At 35.2% G+C, this 19,351-nt stretch overlaps 1 protein-coding gene across 1 annotated transcript in view; it reads right to left on the bottom strand.

The window, feature by feature from the left end:
* Window positions 1–1,255: 1,255 nt before the first annotated feature.
* LOC116169184 (diuretic hormone receptor-like) overlaps window positions 1,256–19,351 on the bottom strand; it is a 20,816-nt gene continuing 2,720 nt past the window's right edge. The window contains exons 2-9 of the mRNA XM_031485212.1: window positions 14,614–14,749; window positions 10,740–10,820; window positions 10,513–10,583; window positions 10,252–10,368; window positions 5,307–5,495; window positions 5,086–5,258; window positions 2,098–2,274; window positions 1,256–2,045 (exon numbers count right to left, since the gene is read on the bottom strand). Coding sequence (XP_031341072.1) covers window positions 2,124–2,274; window positions 5,086–5,258; window positions 5,307–5,495; window positions 10,252–10,368; window positions 10,513–10,583; window positions 10,740–10,820; window positions 14,614–14,749 — 918 coding nt within the window. The 3' untranslated portion in view covers window positions 1,256–2,045; window positions 2,098–2,123. The remainder of the gene's footprint in view (window positions 2,046–2,097; window positions 2,275–5,085; window positions 5,259–5,306; window positions 5,496–10,251; window positions 10,369–10,512; window positions 10,584–10,739; window positions 10,821–14,613; window positions 14,750–19,351) is intronic.

Genomic DNA, 19,351 nt, shown 5'->3' with positions numbered 1-19,351 from the left:
TAAATTGTGTTTAACTTTTTATTTTATACAGCCACTTTTCGTTCCTCATTGCCTTTTGATCCCTCCTAGAAGAAAAGGGACAGCTTAAATCCCTAGACAGGACACGTTGATTTAGTCAACGGAGTTCAAAAAGCAACGAAAGATTATATTTTGACTATAGGTTTCTATAGAACTATGAATAGAGGGAAACGAATGGTAGACATGAACATTTTCAAACGGCATAGTTGAAAAGAACATTTTCATGTTATCGTTAAATGATATCTTTCAGTTAATTTCCATAAAAACAAATGTATTAACATGAAAGCTTATCTATGGGATAAGTTTACTTTAAATGTGAAAAATTGCATTTCCAGCATGTTTACATTTTAATGATTTACTAATTTTAGAAAATGTCCTTTTCCCTTGTATTGTACGTACTGGTCAATTTGAAACGGAAACGCAATATTTCGTATTCCACTTGGCTCATAAGCCACACGGTAATGAAACTTTAATCATTCATGTGTAACTCTATCTATATTTGATTGCCCTCTCTCGCGAAAATTGCCAATGACATTTTCGCACCATAATAATTAACACAAGAAAACATAAAGTTCGCCTCTACGCAAGGACTCGTTAATCCCAAGGGACGCTCGAGTACTTCCGCAAATTCATGACCCTTTTACGGTCTCACTGTCATGTGTTTGTCTATTGGATCGACGAACGCGAAGAAACTGGATTATGGGATTACGCGATCTGCGTAAAAATAGAGAACTCCGCATCCCATCGTAAACATATACCAGCAGACTGAATTTAATCTGCTCCAAGTTACAGCACAGTCGAGTTTATTATTACATTAAACGACTTAATCATAGATAATTTGGATTTATAACGTAATTATCGTAAAATAATTTCGCTAGACTTATAAATTACGCGGAAATGCGGTGGAAATCGGACTTCCTCTGTATGTTTTGATGCTGGGCGAAGCCAAAACTTTTCCAAACAATTTGCTAACTTTTTAATGAAAACACTCCATACTTCGCGTTTAATTATGCAAGGTGACCGAAATTTGTTTGTTAATTATAAAGCACAGTAAACTTAATTAGCCGTTTTATTGACGATCCTAAATCCGTAGCGTGTAAACCGAATTTATATGCCTATGTTTGAATTTTCAGTACTATTCGCGATTTACTTACAACGCGTTCTTACATGATATGGATTTTGGTTTTTAATTACGGCATTCGCTGAACAAAATTCCAGAATCCAGAATCCCAGTAACCAAAACATCACTGCATAATATGCTTTATCCATTTGCAATACGTTAAATGTATCACAAAGAGTGCTATAACCACCCGCACGTGAGTAAGGGAGGTATTGCATTGGGGTCAAAAAATAACCCTCCACTTTTTTAACGTAAATACACGTTTTGAAGCACAAGGAATCCGATTCAAACAAAATCTCAATATTGTCGGTTTGTCGGTCCGTCTGTACTCTCATTTCCTGAACGGATTGGAACCAAATTTGGTACACATATTGTTAGACATGAAAGGGCAGAATCGCGCATACGCAAGTGTGCGGGTGGTGCAGGAATTTTTGTTCGTATCCATTAGCTTTATAAAGGTAAGGAGTTCATACATACCTATTTTGTATTAGTGTATATTAGTGAGAGCTGATATTGAAACAATTGTTTTGTGATGTGATGAGGCTGAACGTGCTACTAATGTACGTACCTACGTTAAATTGATAAAATTACAAATTACACATAGGCTCTCTCAGTTACCTGTCAAAATAATTATACAGCCGTTACAACACGAGCAAGAATTAATGGTAATAATGGCCCACATGTTTTATAGAATCAGACTAGGTAGGTATATGGGGAAATAAGGTCACTAACAACAAAATAAAAACATTCAAACACATCTTTACAACAAACTGTTAGTAGTATGGTACATGTTACACATATAAAGGTTTTTCATTGCGACTTATGCAAATTTAACATTGAGTTGCCACGAGAGTAGCCACCACATGGACCGACTCCGTCTTCTTCCAAAAGAGTGTCCATTGTGGCTCTATAAAATAAGAGGATGGCACTTTCGGAAATGAAAATGAGAGTGGTATTACCGTCGTTCCTCTCGTGGCACTTTTTCTCAGCCCAGTTCACCCGGCGGCGGCAGCAGAGGGCTGCGAATTTGAGGAGTTTGCTTACCGGTGGTTGCGACTGTTACGACGGTGGTTGTGGTTGCGTCCGAGCAAGTCGACTCTCGTTTTCGATACATGTTGCCACTCTGATTGTACAAGCTGCGAACAGAAGTTAACTTAATAGCATGTCAACTCCGAAAAATGCAACAGTACAGTACAAGTTATTCAAGCATAGTTTATGGCAATTATTTAACAACTATATGTTCTTCTAAGTCTAAGCCCCTGGTAAGCTGAGTAAAGCAACCTTAGAGGCTTGAGCAATAAGGTAACTTGATAGTTAGGGCTGGAAACCTAACCTCTGTTGTTCTACAATTTTTGAATTGTCAGAAAGTGCTTACGAGTCTTCTTCAGAATGCTTAAAGTTACCAAAATGCTTGTAAGGCAAAAGCTGCAGTTTGCTATATTATTTTCTTCATGCCAGACGACAAACTATTCATCTTAATTCAAAAATTACAGACAACTAAGTCGAGGTGTACCACAAGGACCGCTACCGTTCATAATATACGTAAACGATTTGCCTATCATTGATAACAGAGCAAAGTATACAGGCAGTTTCACGCAAACCGTTACCTAAAAGTATTGAAACTCCCATTAACAATTTAAATCTGAAAGTTTGCATACGAGCATAGTTTTTCATGATCTATCGAATGAAAATATTATCAAGATCGCTTCACTTCCGGATTTGTTGGATGTGGATAGCCATTTTCTTATTTTAAATAGAACACCCTGTATTTTATCGCATTTTCCAAATCTACATGAAAATCTACATCGCCTGTTACCACATTTCCCTATGCCCAGCATCTAAGGTTTTCAAGCTATTCAAGATTTTTCAAAATAGGCGACGTTTGACTGCTTTTCTTTAGCGACCTGTAGGTACCTCTATGGCTTCGTTAACCTGAATTTTAAAAAGACTTCCAAAATCAACAAATTGACGTGATGATACATGCGAATGATTTAAATTTTGATCGCCCTTCTGCAGGGTGTTTTAAAACTAATGGTCAAGTTTAATAACTTGAAACCTTAAAAAGTTGATTTTTTCAAATGGAACGTGATTTTTTTTGCATTTTCAAATGTCGAAAAAAATTCTACATCGATTAGTTATTACATTCCCTATAACTATCTGTTATGCTTTTCGTTGTATTTTAGATTCTCTAAAATTGGGACCATTGTGCATAATTTTCTTTTAGTAGGCCTTGAAGTAAACGCGTTGTCAGAACTGTCAGACAAATATTTTTATGGTTAATTGTTGTTCGCGGTAGTTTATAACGGGCGATCAAAAATGAGTTGCTGTCGAGTCGCCTTTGGAAGTTCAAGTTAAGTACGATTTCCATGGAAACAAAAATTCCAAAGGTGACTCGACAGCAACTCATTTTTGATCGCATTGTACTATGCGATGAAAAAAGAGTTGCTGTCGAGTCACCTTTGGAATTTTTGTTTACATGGGAAAACATATTTAACTTGAACTTCCAGAGGCGACTTGACGTCAATCCTTTTTTGATCGCCCGTTATCACTAAATATGAAAAAAAAATTGATAAATACAAAGTTCAATAAAGATGAGACAATAAACAGAAACAGGTCGACAAAACAAACGACAAAATAAAAAACACACATGAATTGAGGTTTTGTTCTACGCCCCTCCGCTTTCTTCAATACATAGTAGTACCACTGCCGTCTCAATCTAAACTGAGACGGCAGTGGTAGCACCCTCCAATTAACTCCGTTAGAATTCCCATTCCATTATATCAAAAGCTCATCTCACCCTAACTTCCAGTTCTTCACGAGAAACAACGGATGTAAAATAATAGTTATTTGTACAACTAGAGAAGAAAGTGGAGTTTTTCAACTCGAGTTCAAAGTCGCTACGCTCATATGTGTCAATTGAACGAGAGTTGAAGAACACTTTCTTCTCAAGTTTTTTCTGAAACTACAATCAAAACTGAAAAATTATCTTATGCAATAATGAAGTTTGACACATAGCAATCTAGATTTAGCTATGTTTCAATTTTAAATGTCATTATTAAAATTAAAGCAGCAATTGTTTTTTACTTTCCTCACTAGAGAGGAAAGTGGTGCTTTTTAAAGACTTGATTATACACTTGTCTCTTAATATACTATTATATGTAATATTCTGTTGCACAACCAATTTGGAAATTCAGATAATAAAACCTTGAATGATTCAAATGCAATTACCTACACTTAATTCACGTGTACAATTTAATGTACGATAGTCAATAATTTAAGTATTAAGAAATGATCTTGAACAGAGAATATTGGCATGAAATATGCTAAATAACAGCTTTTTAAAAAGAACATGGCTCAATCCTTGGGATAGATAAAAAGAGTGAATTAGATCGTTATGAAAATTTCAACATTATTGCAAGAACAAACGTTTATCTATTGAATAATCACCAGGGGCGCCCTTTAGGTCCTTCAGGACGTTTACTTCCACTTTAATTAGATTAAACAGAATCTGATGAGAGAGCTTTGCTCAAAACGCGTCCGTTTTATAAAAGTTTTACTGTTGGTTTATTAGTGATTTTTTTTCAGTTTTTGTTACTTTAACGGCCACCAGAGTGTCAGTGTGTTCAGAAACAGAATAAACTGTTTCAAACAAACATAGACCACTAGCGACAAAACAGACGGACGGACAGAAAGTTCAAAATCATTGAGGAGCTGTGGTGAGAGAGAGTAAAGAGGTGACGCAATCAACCGACACACAAACCACTTGCAGTTCCCGCTACTGAATTTTTTGTAAGAAAAGCATTGGAAGCGTTTGCAAGCAATTGAGACTCGCGACATTTACATATCGCGAATTAGGGCGGAAACGATTTACATCTGCACGATGTTCATAAACGTCTCGCAATATAGGGGTTGTCAGATTTTATTAGTAAAGATCAGATTCAACTTACCGTAAGCTTTCTCCCCTCGAACGATTCGATCTCTGCGACCAATCTCTGCCACTATATCTCGACTCCCTTTGAGATCCAACGGTGCGTCTGGCGTGCCAACTATTAAAGCGATGCCTCACCGTATTTTTCACTTCCGTGTTAAGGAAACAGTAGAAGAGGGCGACGGTGAAACCCTAAAACGTTTCCGCGTTAGTATTTACTAAAGATAACAAGGGACAAACCTGGGTGGACAATAAAACGGCCCTGACGATGTCGTAAACGCTTTTGAATAGTCCATCTTCAGCCGGTCCGACTATGACAAGAATGTATGTGATGCCGAGTAATGGAATCAGGACGAGCAGAGCTTTCGCCGCTTTTCTGTACTGTTGAGTTTCGGCGCTGTTGGCGCTACGCAACTTTGTGATCAGGACCTGGAAAATTCGCTTACATTGCTAACAATTGAATTCGCAACCGAGTGAGTTGAGTTCCCTTCATATAGTAATTAAAGGGCATGTAATGTTCATTTGTCAAAAGTGGCACAACCAAAAACTCGTTCGAAGAACTCTACACTGCTGCTTTTACGGATATACACACAAGATGAACTGCATTAACTTTTTCTTTGCAAACAGATCGATCAAGTTTTAAACGGGAACACGACAACATTGTCACATATTTTCTACTTTATAATAGAATGCCACGAAAAAGTTTGTGGGACAGGAAAAAAATTGAAGGGAAACTTTATTTCGGAAATTTAATATTTGGAGAAATCTCAGACCCACATACGTGTATTCTAGTTTCACGAGATAAAACTTTTTCAAGGTTTATAAATATTAATTATCCGCCCTAAGTATAGAAACCTTTAAGTAGTGTGTACCCAGGGCTTTCATTACAAAACGAACCACCGATTGTAGGTTGTAATTTTCATTTAAAAAAAAAAGAAAAATTGTAAAACACATTTGATACATTTCCTTAGACAATACAGAACATGGGCTGGGATGTGAGCAGGGTTAAACGACTGATTGCTATGAAAGCTGTTTTTCGGAAAAAAAAAAAGGTGACACTTTAAACTCCTACACCGAAGTATAGTATTTTAGTCCCAATATGGCGACCGGAACCAACAACCAATCAAAAACGGTTATCGTCACTGTTCTAAATTGAAGCACTGTGCGTACTACTGTACAATTTTGGGCAAGCTACGCCATTTAGTTCGTGTTGGACAGCTAGTAAAAGTCGACAACCTGAATTTTAACCAGAGTTCAGGTTGCCCAAAAGAGCTCGTCACGAGGGAAATCGTCGATACAATTCATGGAATGCTATTGGAAGATCGGAGAACAAAAGTGCGCGAGGTAGCTGTAGGTATCTCAACTGATCGGACACGTTACATTTTACATAAATATTTGGACATGAAAAACGTATCCATGGCAAGAGATTTGGGTCCATTGAAGAGGTCATTACTGAAACAAACGCCTATTTTAAGGGACTTGAGAAAAACGGTGGACTAAAGGTACCGAGCTAAAAGGAGAGTAATAAAACGGTTTTATACCTAAAAAAAATATCTTTCATTCAAAAAGTCACTGACATATATATCAAACTGCCCTCGTATTGAACCTTTTTATTGCACAAAAATTAATCTGGTTAATTAAATGGTTGAGGGCGCGGTTTGACATTAACATAAACTTTGCAGATTTTCTTGAAAATTTTACATGGAACGATATTATTACATATTATCAAATAAAATGCAAAAATTAAACTATCAGTGAAAACCGCATTTTGATATCTGTTTCCTAAGCCGAGAAATGATGAAAATACAGGCATTCGCAAATTTAAGTTGCAATATTCATCCAAGTTGGCTTTGAAACAAAAGAAAAACACTGTCACGTAAAAAGCTACCTTGCTAGGAACTTCGTTTTTTATCTAAAGCCTGCTTGACATGGAACAATAAAAATTGCAATTGCATACAATAGAAATTGTGGAAAGGCATACGCAGTTCAAAGCGATTTTCCTTGCATGAACCGCGCAATTCTATGGATAAATCTAGTTGTTTTTGTGTCACCAACCTAATAAAATATAGCGGTGACAACTGTGGTGCTGAGGGACGCACTGATTACTTTTTTTATTAATCTTATTTATTTTTGTAATTTTCATGTTTCTTCATGCAATCAAAATTTGATTTTTATTTGAAGTTAGCAACTTTCTTGAAAAATCCATGTTTTCTTCTGTTGGCAGACATGTGGCAATTGAAAACTGAATTGCATTGGATTAAAATAGAATTACACCACGTCAAATACAATGCAATGCTTAGACCTTGTAACTTCTTGCGCGTTGTATTGTTCCAGGTCAAGCCGATAATGTAAAAACTTACATTGAACGTTAAATTTAATTATTATTTTAATTATCGCTTGTTATGTTCTTTTGTTTCCAAGCCAACTTGGATGAAGATAAATATTGCAATTTAAATTTGCGAATGTGCGTATTTTCGCCATATCTGTGCATAGGAAATAATATGAATACAGAATATTATCAAAATTTTATGGCTGATACTTTAACCCTCCTTAAAATTTTAGGGCAGTTAAGCCTGGCATAGGTATAGACTATTTACTGTGTGAATTTTCACGACTTTTGACTTGTCAACCTAAAATTGATCACTGGCTTTTCGTCTATATGAAAATTGTAAAACGAACCTTTTGATAGAACAAAAGGACTGAACTGAAACCGGCGTTACTTAATGCTAGCATTTCCATACGTATGTACACCTTAATGATACACCTTAAGTAACCAAAATAAAGCGGTGTCCGGCCTCAATTTGTATCCCGTTTGCAGATTTCTGATACAATATTGGGCGATACCTTAACATTTTCAAAATACCTGGCAGATTGCGAGAATGGATGGGCCGCAAGTGCGTCTGAGGGCAGAAACAAACCCCTCTAGCCACCCCTTATTAAAATTGTGAATTGGCTTCGTAAAATATTTTCGAATATATTTTAAATTTAAAGAGTAGTATTTATTAATACAAAAACGTTCAAAACTTGTAAAGACTTCAACTAGTTCCAACCCTTAGGTTATTAGGGGTTGAAAACATTCAAATAAGTCATATATTATATTAGATGCCGAAGCGCTAAAGTTGTCATTTTAAAAATAAGATGGAAAATAAAGGGCTATAAATGTTAATATTTTTCAAAATAGTAAAAAAGCAAACACATTTTTAAAAAAGCAACAAGACTCATGAATGTTTATAGATTTTTATTAATGTTTAGTACAAATAAAATAGATATAAACAAACCGCGTTTAAAGAAACATCCTTCAAAGATTCATCCGTCAGTCCAAAGATGCTTTATCCGATGAATCTTCTGAATCCAAGTTGATTTCCCCGACATTCGCACAAAAATCAACATTACCTTCACATGAGCACAGAACACCATCATTGAAAGTGGCACTGTTTCAGGGCTGGGAGCAATTATTCTTCGAACATGAGCATCTTACTAAATTTAATACTTCGTCAGGAGCACAAGGAAGATTGCTGTATTGCTGGTTTTAAAGCTGCCAGAGTGGGTGGCATATTATCACTGGACCTTTGTTTTTGGCTAAAGATCCATTATCTTAAGTCACTGTCCCTTTTCGCCTTCTGACATAATTACCTAAATATGTAACAAGAGAAAATAAATTATATTGAAAACCGAAACATTCAAATATTGGGAGCTGCTAGCTCTTATAAAATCTACGTGGTTCAACTTAATAATAAAAAATAATACACGTCGCTTACTTTATAATAACTTATTAAGAAAATGGGGTTGGTAAGAAAACTACATTTGTATGTATTTACAATTATTTATTTAAGAAATGGGGTTAAAGGACAAGAAAACTACTAGCTTCTTTATTTATATTTATTTATAAAAAAAAAACTTTTGTATTTTAGGGGTGAGGGTATGGGTGAGTTTCATCCAACTGTTATTCCCGGAAAAATTCTTAGAAAAGAATATAGGTATAGGTAGTCATTGTCAAGTTATACATAGATTGAAGGTTACCTTTTCCGACATTAAGGGGTAAAACTTACTCCTATGTCACTTTTTAAGCCATACTCTCTCTTTTTATTTTTTAATAACAATTTTTATAAGAGTACATAAATTTGTTATGTCATTTTTGTTCCTTTAGGGATGTTAAGGGAGTGAGTTATTCTCGGGCATATTTGCTAGAGGCGACCCATCAATACTCATATTCTACCAGGATTTCTGAAAATTTTGAAGTATTGCACAGTATTGTATCACTAATCTGCAAACAGGTTCCAATATTTGACAAGTTGAAACTGGACTATATGCTTAAACAGCAGGAAGTGTTGAACAATGTTTAGTATATACCGAGCAACAACAATTAGCACACCTACTATTGATTTCGTTGTGTTTGTGTGTCCGACCGCCCGTCGTTCCGCACGATAACTCAAAAACGAAGTGGCAATTCTGTTTTCGACAACAGATAGAAGGCCGAGAGCTTGGACGAGTTCGTTTATCAAGGATTTAGAAGGTTCATTTCCATCTTGAGATTAGCATAATTTACTGAAAATAAGCCACTTGAACTGACCTTTTTAAATTCCAAAATCGATCAAAACAGAACTGCAAACTGCAATACAAATTTAAATAGCAGCGTATTGTCCTTTTGAGCTGGCGAGTGTACAATTTATAAGTCTGAACGTACGTGGGAATTTGCAAAAAAAACAGCTTTCACAAAATAGGTACCCCGTCTTAATCAAAAATAAAAGAATCTCAGAAATAACAACGTACGACAAGCAGAGAGCGTGAGGAGTTAATTCTGGTTTAGATATAGCCAAGTGTACATTTACAGAAGAAAAACTCGTTAAATTTCACGGTGTCCCGAATAAATTACGTATATCTATCCACCTACATAAGATATAACACCCTCGTTTCTTGTAAGCATATTAACTTGAAAATGGAACAATTTTTTAGAAAGGAAAAAATCCGTTGACTTTCCCTGTTTAGGAAAACCATAAAACGCGAAAGAGACCGTCATAAAAGCTTCTTAACGCGGGAGTATCGGCGGATTTATGTTACCTTTATAAAATTCGTTTAACGATTTTGAAATCGGAAACGTGCTATTTTAAAAGAGATTTATTATGTCTTCGCTTGATCTTAAAATGTTTAACCGATTGTTTTCGAAAATGAAACCGTTGTTACGTACCCACATGATTACCCCCATAAAGACGACGTTTGATAGAAGAACTGCCATCGCCGGTACCTGATAAATCCAATCGGAAACGTGCGGTGTCCAGGGGCAACTTCTTATAATTTCTCCGGCCTGTAAACGAAACGAAAACCTTATCCGATTAAGCAACATCACTAAGTTTCCTGTCAATAAAACGTGAACGAAACTCTAATTGAAAATTGACCGCTGTATTAACAAGAAATTAAAGTTTTAATTACATTCTCGTTTAACAATTACCTTTCTATCGTTCTCAGTCGGCGAAAAGCTCCTTGTAATCCCCCAAATTAGCACAAAGACCATTGGACAACCTAAAGCGAGAAGAACCCTTAAATTTTAATCGAATACGAGGCGTGGTATGTTATACAAATAATCAATAAAGTTTGTCAGTTAATTAAAACACATTAACATGCGGTATTCTAATAGGTTTATAATTAAGCGAAGGGGTTGTTAACAAATATACTCACCCCAACCGATTATAGCGTAGACTGGTAATTTAATATTGTCCCCCGTGAAGGTTTTCACGACGAGAATGTGCAAATATAAACCTGCAATCAAAGTAAGTGATTAATTAACTTCTTTCGGTCGAGTGCAAAAAGGCGACCATTTGTAAATGTTTACCCATACATTTCTTTTGAGATTTATTATAATGCCGGCAACATTCCGCTACGATTTCCGTATCAAATGATGCGATTTTTATGCAAACAGCAGAACTCATCTATCATTTCATTTGATTTGTATCTAACAAACATTCATCTCTGCATACGGCGGCGTGCTTACGAAGCATAAAATGGCAGAATCGCATTAGATAAAATGGGGGAACAAAAGTCGAGTGACTTCTCGAACTTGGCAAGGTTTTAAAAGAGAGTATGCTTCCTTCAGATTGTGCTCAATATTTATCGGTTTTGTCTGAAATTATATGCAAAAGTTTATGTGGTATTACTCATCTTTATCGTAACAATGCAGGTTTTAAGGCGCGGAAGTGACAAACTTATGTCAAACGACGAACGTTAAAACTGATCAATTGAAACGGTTCCGACTTGCCTAAATGACCAGGCCCATCTAGAAAAACTATTAAGTTTCATTTTGGATAAGTTTTGGAAAAGTATTTATACAGCAGATGTCAAATTTTGTACCACTACTTTTTCACCTTATCACCAAATCTACACGGTGTCCATTTTTCGAGTGCCACTATGGGGATCTCACTTATCTTAAGAGATAGAAAGTTGGTTAAATGGGGGCAAAGTTGCCAATTTTCGTGCTGAATAAGAATCTGAAAAGACATTTCAAATATCTTCAATAGTTTTGAAGATATCTCAAAAAAACAAAAATTTCTGATTTTCGTTTTTATTTTTTTTAATGATAAACTAATCGTAGTAGACATTTCTAATTAATACATTATTCGGACACTTTTTAATGGAGATTTCAAATATGGCATCCTGTTTTTAATAACTCTCCAGATGACGGAGAAACACGTGGCAACTTTAGTTTTTCTTATGGGCGCCATTTTGAATTTTCACATTTTGAGATTACGTCTTTTTTCTCTTTACAACGATATATCACTCATGGTGGTTCAGTATCACATTTTTCCTAAAAATACAATTTTTAATTTTTTGAGAAGAGTGCTTTGGAAAAACAAAACGTTCTTTTGTTGTGAACAAAAGGTTGACTTATTTCATGTAGTGTCATTTAGGTTTATGCTAGTTGCAATGCGAAAATGCCTTTTTCAAGTGCAGAACAAAGAGTTATGATCCAAATTTACCACATGACTGCAACATACTTGCAGCATTATCCAGAGCGACAACAACCTAGTTTGAGGTATTTTTCTTTGCTGCATAAAAACTTGGGCGAATATGGTTCTTTTAAAAGATGTAGACAGCAATATGGTCATAGACCCAATGAATGTGAGCAGGCAATTTTGCAAACGGTTGAGATGAAAATCGAATTTCTACTTCTCTGACAACGCTGCAACCAGACAGATGCATCAAACTGTCAAACTTTTGTTGACAACAAAAGAACGTTTTGTTTTTCCAAAGCACTCTTCTCAAAAAATGAAAAATTGTATTTTTAGGAAAAATGTGATACTGAACCACTGTGTGTGATATACAACGGTAAAGAGAAAAAAAGACGTAATCCCAAAATGTCAAAATTCAATATGGCGCCCATAAGAAAAACTAAAGTTGCCAAGTGTTTCTCCGTCATCTTGAACGTAGTTAAAAACAGGATGCCATATTTGAAATCTCCATTAAAAAGTGTCCGAATAATGTGCTAATTAGAAATGTCTACTACGATTATCATAAAAAAATTAAAAACGAAAATCAGAAATTTTCGTTTTTTTGTGATATCTTCAAAAGTATTGAAGATATTTCAAATTTCTTTTCAGATTCTTATTCAGCACGGAAATTTGCAACTTTGCCCCCATTTAACCAACTTTCTATCTCTTAAGATAAGTGAGATCCCCATAGTGGCACTCGAAAAATGGACACCGTGTATACATTCGGATTTCTCAAGTATACAGATCCACATCCACAAATTTTTGTACCATAATTTTGGACTCATTTTGTTTTGCAGCGTTTAGAAGTCTGTATTGAAGTACCAAGTCAGAATTCGACACGGTATAGGTTACTCATCATCGTAACCTTCTGGTTGGTTCTTGAAAAGTTCAATATCAGAAATCAAAAGAAAGATGCGATTGCATGTAAACGTAAAATCCATTGAACAAAAATCCGATACAACGGAATACTGAACGATTCTCGAGACCTTTACGCATCCATCAACTACGTAGCTGACCTTATATCCTTAGGAACATGTGTACTAATTTTCAGAGCGATCGAACGTTTCTGAACGAAGTTATTATGGACAAGGACAGACAGACCGACAGCAATATAAAATTATAAAGGATCGTTAAAAATAGGCAAAATAAAACTATTCGCAACAAACATTTTGCCCTTATTTTCGAAAAACCCGAATGTTAATTGTCAATGGTGTGCTTAAATCAAACTCAAATCCTTAAATTTCATGCAATAAAAAAACTTGGTAGTTCCATTTAAAAAGTCAAGTTACCTTTGACTGAAATTTTGAAAATTGACGGAGTGATTTCTTTTAACGCAAAAGAAGTTTAACTTTATAGCCGTTCGGCGTATGTTAGTATGCATTTGATGATTATTAACACTGCTGTCGAGTCACGGCCTTCTAAGTTTTATGACAACTGGGATATTCAATTTTTATTGAGCACCTACTTTTTGAACAAACGACGAATTGCGGCTAAACGACTCATTTTAGATATCATGTGTAATGCATAAAGTCACACGAAAATTGACCAAGGAATCAAAATATGCAATAATATACAGGGTCCTTCAACATTGCCCGACAATGAATTTTAAATATGTGCGTTAAATAAACCCACATCTTCCACCCACATACTAATGGCCCACCCTGTAGAATGCCATTTAAGATTCTACAGTATGGTATGATAGGGATAGAAATCATCACCGGGACACCCTGGATTGGGGTAAAAACCGCGTGACGTTATCACATTCCATTTCAAATTTTAATAATTTAATTAATTTTTTTGAAAATGTCTGCATACAAGTTATTTAAATACCACCCCGGATCTATACTTTAAGTAGAAGGTCAAAATTTTTCGTAACTCTACGTTAAAATTGAATTTTGATACGAGGTTTTGAATGTTTAGAAACTTTTAGCATTTCTATCCGCTCTGAAAATAAATTAAGTTTGTGGTATAAACGAAGCCACTTATTTTCAGAACTGAATTTTTTAGGATTCTGTGGAAAGCTTCATTAAACCACAATTCATGCATAAATTATAAATTTATTAATTGAGTTTTGCTTTAAGCACACCATCACAAACAGATGCAAATGCTTGAAAACGATGTTCTCATACATTTTAAGTTCTCCTTAGCGTACCGCTTCTACAAAATGGGTACAAAATTATACCTGTAGTTGCAAAATAGATTTGGGCTCAATATAGTTAAAGGAGGGTACTAAGGGTATTAATTAGTACAAAATGAATAAAGTTCATTTTTTGCAATAACTGCAGCATCGCACGTCGTTCGCTTGAATCTGAAGACCTTATTTAATCTACTTGTCTTCCATTCCCATTACCTAACATTCATCAATGTTAAATTTGAAGGCATCCTCAATTAAACACATTTGGTGAAACGTTGAGGCAGATGTGTACAAATTGTAAGAGATGTTCTGTATTTTACATTTACAGATCGTAAAAATTTCCAATTGCGGTCATATATTAACACTCAACGATTGGGGTGGATAATTTTGATTTGCGTCGCAGGCATACGTGAGAAATGTTCAAACTACTTACCTTCGACGAACATCCAAAAAAAGTTGGTTAGATGAAAGTAGTGCAGGAGAATTGTGAGCAGAATGCATAATCCCTTGTTGCTTTGTAGTGACATCTGAAATAAAAGCGGAAAATTATAAAATGCAGGTCTTCCGCACTAGGGCATACATCATCTTTGTGTATACTGATAAAATCTAAAAGCTTCAGGATATGATACAAGCACAATTGCAGATTTTACGATATGTTGGTATTCATGAGGGGTGCGTCATCTCCCTTCGAGAACTTCTAATAAACAGATTAGATTTCCCGATAGAATACCCTCTACTTTGTGTCCTAAAGTGCAATGCAAATCCCTTTATCTATGAACTCGTACGGGTACGAAGAAAAGGCTGCAGATATTCGTTCTGACTTCTCGAAAGAAGTCATTAGCTTTCTACGCAGCCTACGCGATGTTCCCGCACTTAATTGAAATTTCCTCGTCGCAAAATCTAATAGAAAATGGTAATTTAATATCCGTTCAAGTGAAAGTAAATACAAGGGCTTGACCTTTTCCCGGTCAAAATTATATGAATTGCCATTATCGAATTACCGTTTCTATATGGATTTCTTCTTGTGATTTCCTTCTTCCTAAATACTTTACAGATAAAAAATGTTTTCTAAAACACTATCCTCTACACCTCGAAATTATTAGAATGTACAATCTCTTGAATTTGTGTTAATTTTTTAAATTAATTAACAAAAGCGAAATGAATACTCGCTCATTGGATCCTTTCCGCGTACCTACTCGTATAGTATTTTATAAAAAAGTATAATAAATCCGTTGAACATACGCTTTTCTTTTCTTTCTCGTTGTAGTATGTGTAGCATTTTTTCAATGAAATGCAGAATTTTAGAATAATTATCACAATAACCACCAATAACACATACGGAATGCTAATTTCTTTACGCAAAAAGATACAATATCGTTTGTGTTTTATAAATGATAGTGCAATCAGCTGACATGATAATTGTCGAGAACGGGGAGAAGATAATTCAAGGAAGTGGTACTGAAATTAGAAGCAGACAAGACAATTTTAGTATGAGGAAGAAATAAATGAAATGTTCCCAGAAGCAATTTCCAACGTTAATTATATTTTTGTGTGTTAATTAGGGCAATCTTCACAGCGTACGCTTATACAACATGAGGACCATGAAAAGTATGATAGCGATAGTTTAAACCAATGCAATAGCACTTGTGCATAGTACCATTGATTAATAATCAATGATAGTACATAGAAGAAGAATATGGAACAAACATGCAGGAACTCCTTCATGGAATTATGCGAAGAACTGCCAACACCTTGGGGGATGCTCTGAAAATTGTCGAATCTTCCATTTACTTAACGTCTACATTCTCTTTTTTGAAAAACATAATTTTCTTTCATCAATATTCGGGTAAAAAATAAGGGTAGGGAAGTACGAAGTAGGTATACCTTAATTAGTAAATACCTATGAATAAATAGCCCATTCCAGATAAAATCAATTAGTTTTATACTATCGCGTCTTTAACGGAAAAAAGTGCTATAAACAGTAGAGTTTCGGAACCAAAAGTTAATTGTATCGTAAGTTTTCTTCCAGTTAATGAAAAGGTTTTAGCATCAGAAGCCAATAAATAATTAAAGGAAAAAATCAATCCTATTGATCACGGGGTACAAATTAATGGAGTAAGATAAACAAAATTAGGGGTTGTTATTGAGTGTAAAGGGAAAGAAGACGTAAGTAAACTAACCGAGGCAATTTCTGACAAGGTGAAGAGTATTTTGTACGGGAGGGAAGTCAGAAAAGGATTTCCTCGAATAACAATTCAAAGGCGGACAAAAATTTAAGCAAGGATCAAAACTAACAGATGGGGACGTGATCACAAAAATCGGCGGAATTGAAAAATTTAAAGCAAGCATAAGGGAAAAGTGTAGAAAAGGAGGAAAGGACTCAAATTCTGAGTTGCGTCTTGAACTCCGAAAAATAATTGTAGGAAAAGAAATATGTTTGGAATGGAGTTCGCATCTTGTAGAGGACCATCTCTTCTTTTCTACAGGCGTAATCTTTTTTCTGGGTGTTCATGTTCAGTTCTAGAGTTAAATTGACATGGCCCCGGTGGTGGTTCATTTTGAGTACCCAAACTAATTGATACAATAAAGGTAATATTTACATAATTACCGTTGGAAGCAACTCATGTTTGCTAATTGGATAGATAATAGTTCCATGATATCTTCAAGTGCACATTGGCAATAATTGTGCAAACACACAAATTACAAACTTATTCAAATATTTACTTGAATCAGTTTTTTGACACAGGCCCATTTATAATGTGTAAAATTCCAGTGGAATTTGCACCCATAAATCTGTACCGACAAATTTACAAGACAGTTTACCTTAGGTCATTTGTATGTAAACGATCTTATTTGAACTTAAGACGAAATAATGGATTTGTACCTCCAATCAAAGATGATATATCCTACCTTCCTTTAGCTACCGCAAAAAGAGAAATTGAAAAAATCTTCTATGGGATTGATCTTTATTTAATTTATCTAATCGAGCTATCTTAATTGGTTCAAATAGAAAACAAAAACAAACGAAAATATCACTTATTTGTTGCTATGGGAATAGAAAGAAAGAATTTAATTTGCTGTCACTTAAAGGAGTACTTTAAAATGAAGTAAAAAATGTTTTTGTGGTGCACCGCAGAGCTACCCCCCCGCCACCTTCATTACTACACTAATACTTTAATGGCCCGTAACCTATGCAATTCCACCTGGCCCGCCCCTGACTAGAAACCAATTTCGAAAGAAAATTCAAAGGGCTGTAACTTTTGAACTAGAAGCCCAATCTTGGAACTGTTTGAAATTATGGATTCTACAGGCCACATTCTATAAGAAAATTTTTTTTCCGGGTCGATCTGAGACAATTTTTTTTTCGGGGCTCAAAAAAGGCAGTGTATAACCTTCCTTTTTTACCAAAAATTGACTGCACCAAAATTTCTCGGGAAAACACTTTTTCTTATTAATTTTGGTGCGTATAATCTAAAACAATTCGTACTTTTTCGATCGGACTTCTCAATCAAAAGTTATGGACTAGAAACCAATTTCGTAAGAAAATTCAAAGGGCTGTAACTTTTGAACTAGTAGCCCAATCTTGGAACTGTTTGAAATTATGGATTCTACAGGCCACATTCTATAAAAAATTTTTTTTCCGGGTCGATCTGAGACAATTTTTTTTCGGGGCTCAAAAAAAGGCAGTGTATAACCTTCCTTTTTTACCAAAAATTGACTGCACCAAAATTTCTCGGGAAAACACTTTTTCTTATTAATTTTGGTGCGTAGAATCCAAAACAATTCGTACTTTTTCGATTAGACTTCTCAATCAAAAGTTATGAACTAGAAACCAATTTCGAAAGAAAATTCAAAGGGCTGTAACTTTTGAACTAGTAGCCCAATCTTGGAACTGTTTGAAATTATGGATTCTACAGGCCACATTCTATAAGAACATTTTTTTTCCGGGTCGATCTGAGACAATTTTTTTTTCGGGGCTCAAAAAAAGACAGTGTATAACCTTCCTTTTTTACCAAAAATTGACTGCACCAAAATTTCTCGGGAAAACACTTTTTCTTATTAATTTTGGTGCGTAGAATCTAAAGCAATTCGTACTTTTTCGATCGGACTTCTCAATCAAAAGTTATGGACTAGAAACCAATTTCGTAAGAAAATTCAAAGGGCTGTAACTTTTGAACTAGAAGCCCAATCTTGGAACTGTTTGAAATTATGGATTCTACAGGCCACATTCTATAAAAAAAAATTTTCCGGGTCGATCTGAGACAATTTTTTTGTCGGAGCTCTACTAAAATGAAGCAAAAAAATGTTTTTGTGGTGCACCGCAGAGATCCCCCCCCCCCCCCCGGCCACCTTCATTACTACACTAATACTTTAATGGCCCGTAACATATGCAATTCCACCTGGCCCGTAAGTACCCAGTCCGCCCCTGATTTCGATAACACGTTCACAATTTATTTCGCACAAATGTTGCAGCGATATACTCATTTAATTATATGAGTAAAATCAATTCATTACCCTGAAAACAACGTCAATTATCATAAACACTGAAGTAGGTACCTAACATAATTATGACGTAATATAAAATTGATTGTTAATAACAAAGGAGATTCGAATCAAAGTGCCCTCGACTCTATTTTTCGATATAGGGAATCGTTCGGCGAGAACTGTAAGTGTATTCTGGCTGATTACTTTTTCCATTCGTTTTCAAACGTCGTCTAATGGGTTTTTGAAAACTGTCAACCCAAAATGGAAATAATACGCACTTACTTTTTCCTCCTTCGATTGAAATTTGATTGAAACGCTTCTACAATAGTGATTTGTTAAAGTGCTTTTGAACCATATCATGTAGGTACACAACCTAGCACTTTATGTGCGGTTTGGACCATCAGCAAAGCCATTGTTTGAATTTAAAACGTGGCAAATTCACGAAAACAATGAAAGATGCCGTCCGAGGGTGCTTTTCTTATAGAAATTTTAGAGGTGGGAAACAGTAAACGCTTTTGGTGCACGCATCGAATTTGGGACAGAGAGTATAAATAGCCCCCATTGTAGTGCTCTATTTCACAAAGCAGATTAATTTGCGATTCACTAATTGCGTTAGCGAAACCGAGCGCGATAGATTCATTATTATTTTTTTTTAAGATATTCCAAAATTAGCAGTTTCGTATTTA

This window comes from Photinus pyralis, unplaced genomic scaffold (assembly GCF_008802855.1).
Source record: "Photinus pyralis isolate 1611_PpyrPB1 unplaced genomic scaffold, Ppyr1.3 Ppyr1.4_LG4, whole genome shotgun sequence".
In the NCBI taxonomy this organism is placed as follows: Eukaryota; Metazoa; Arthropoda; class Insecta; order Coleoptera; family Lampyridae; genus Photinus; species Photinus pyralis.
This window is presented reverse-complemented; position numbering and strand designations above follow the sequence as displayed.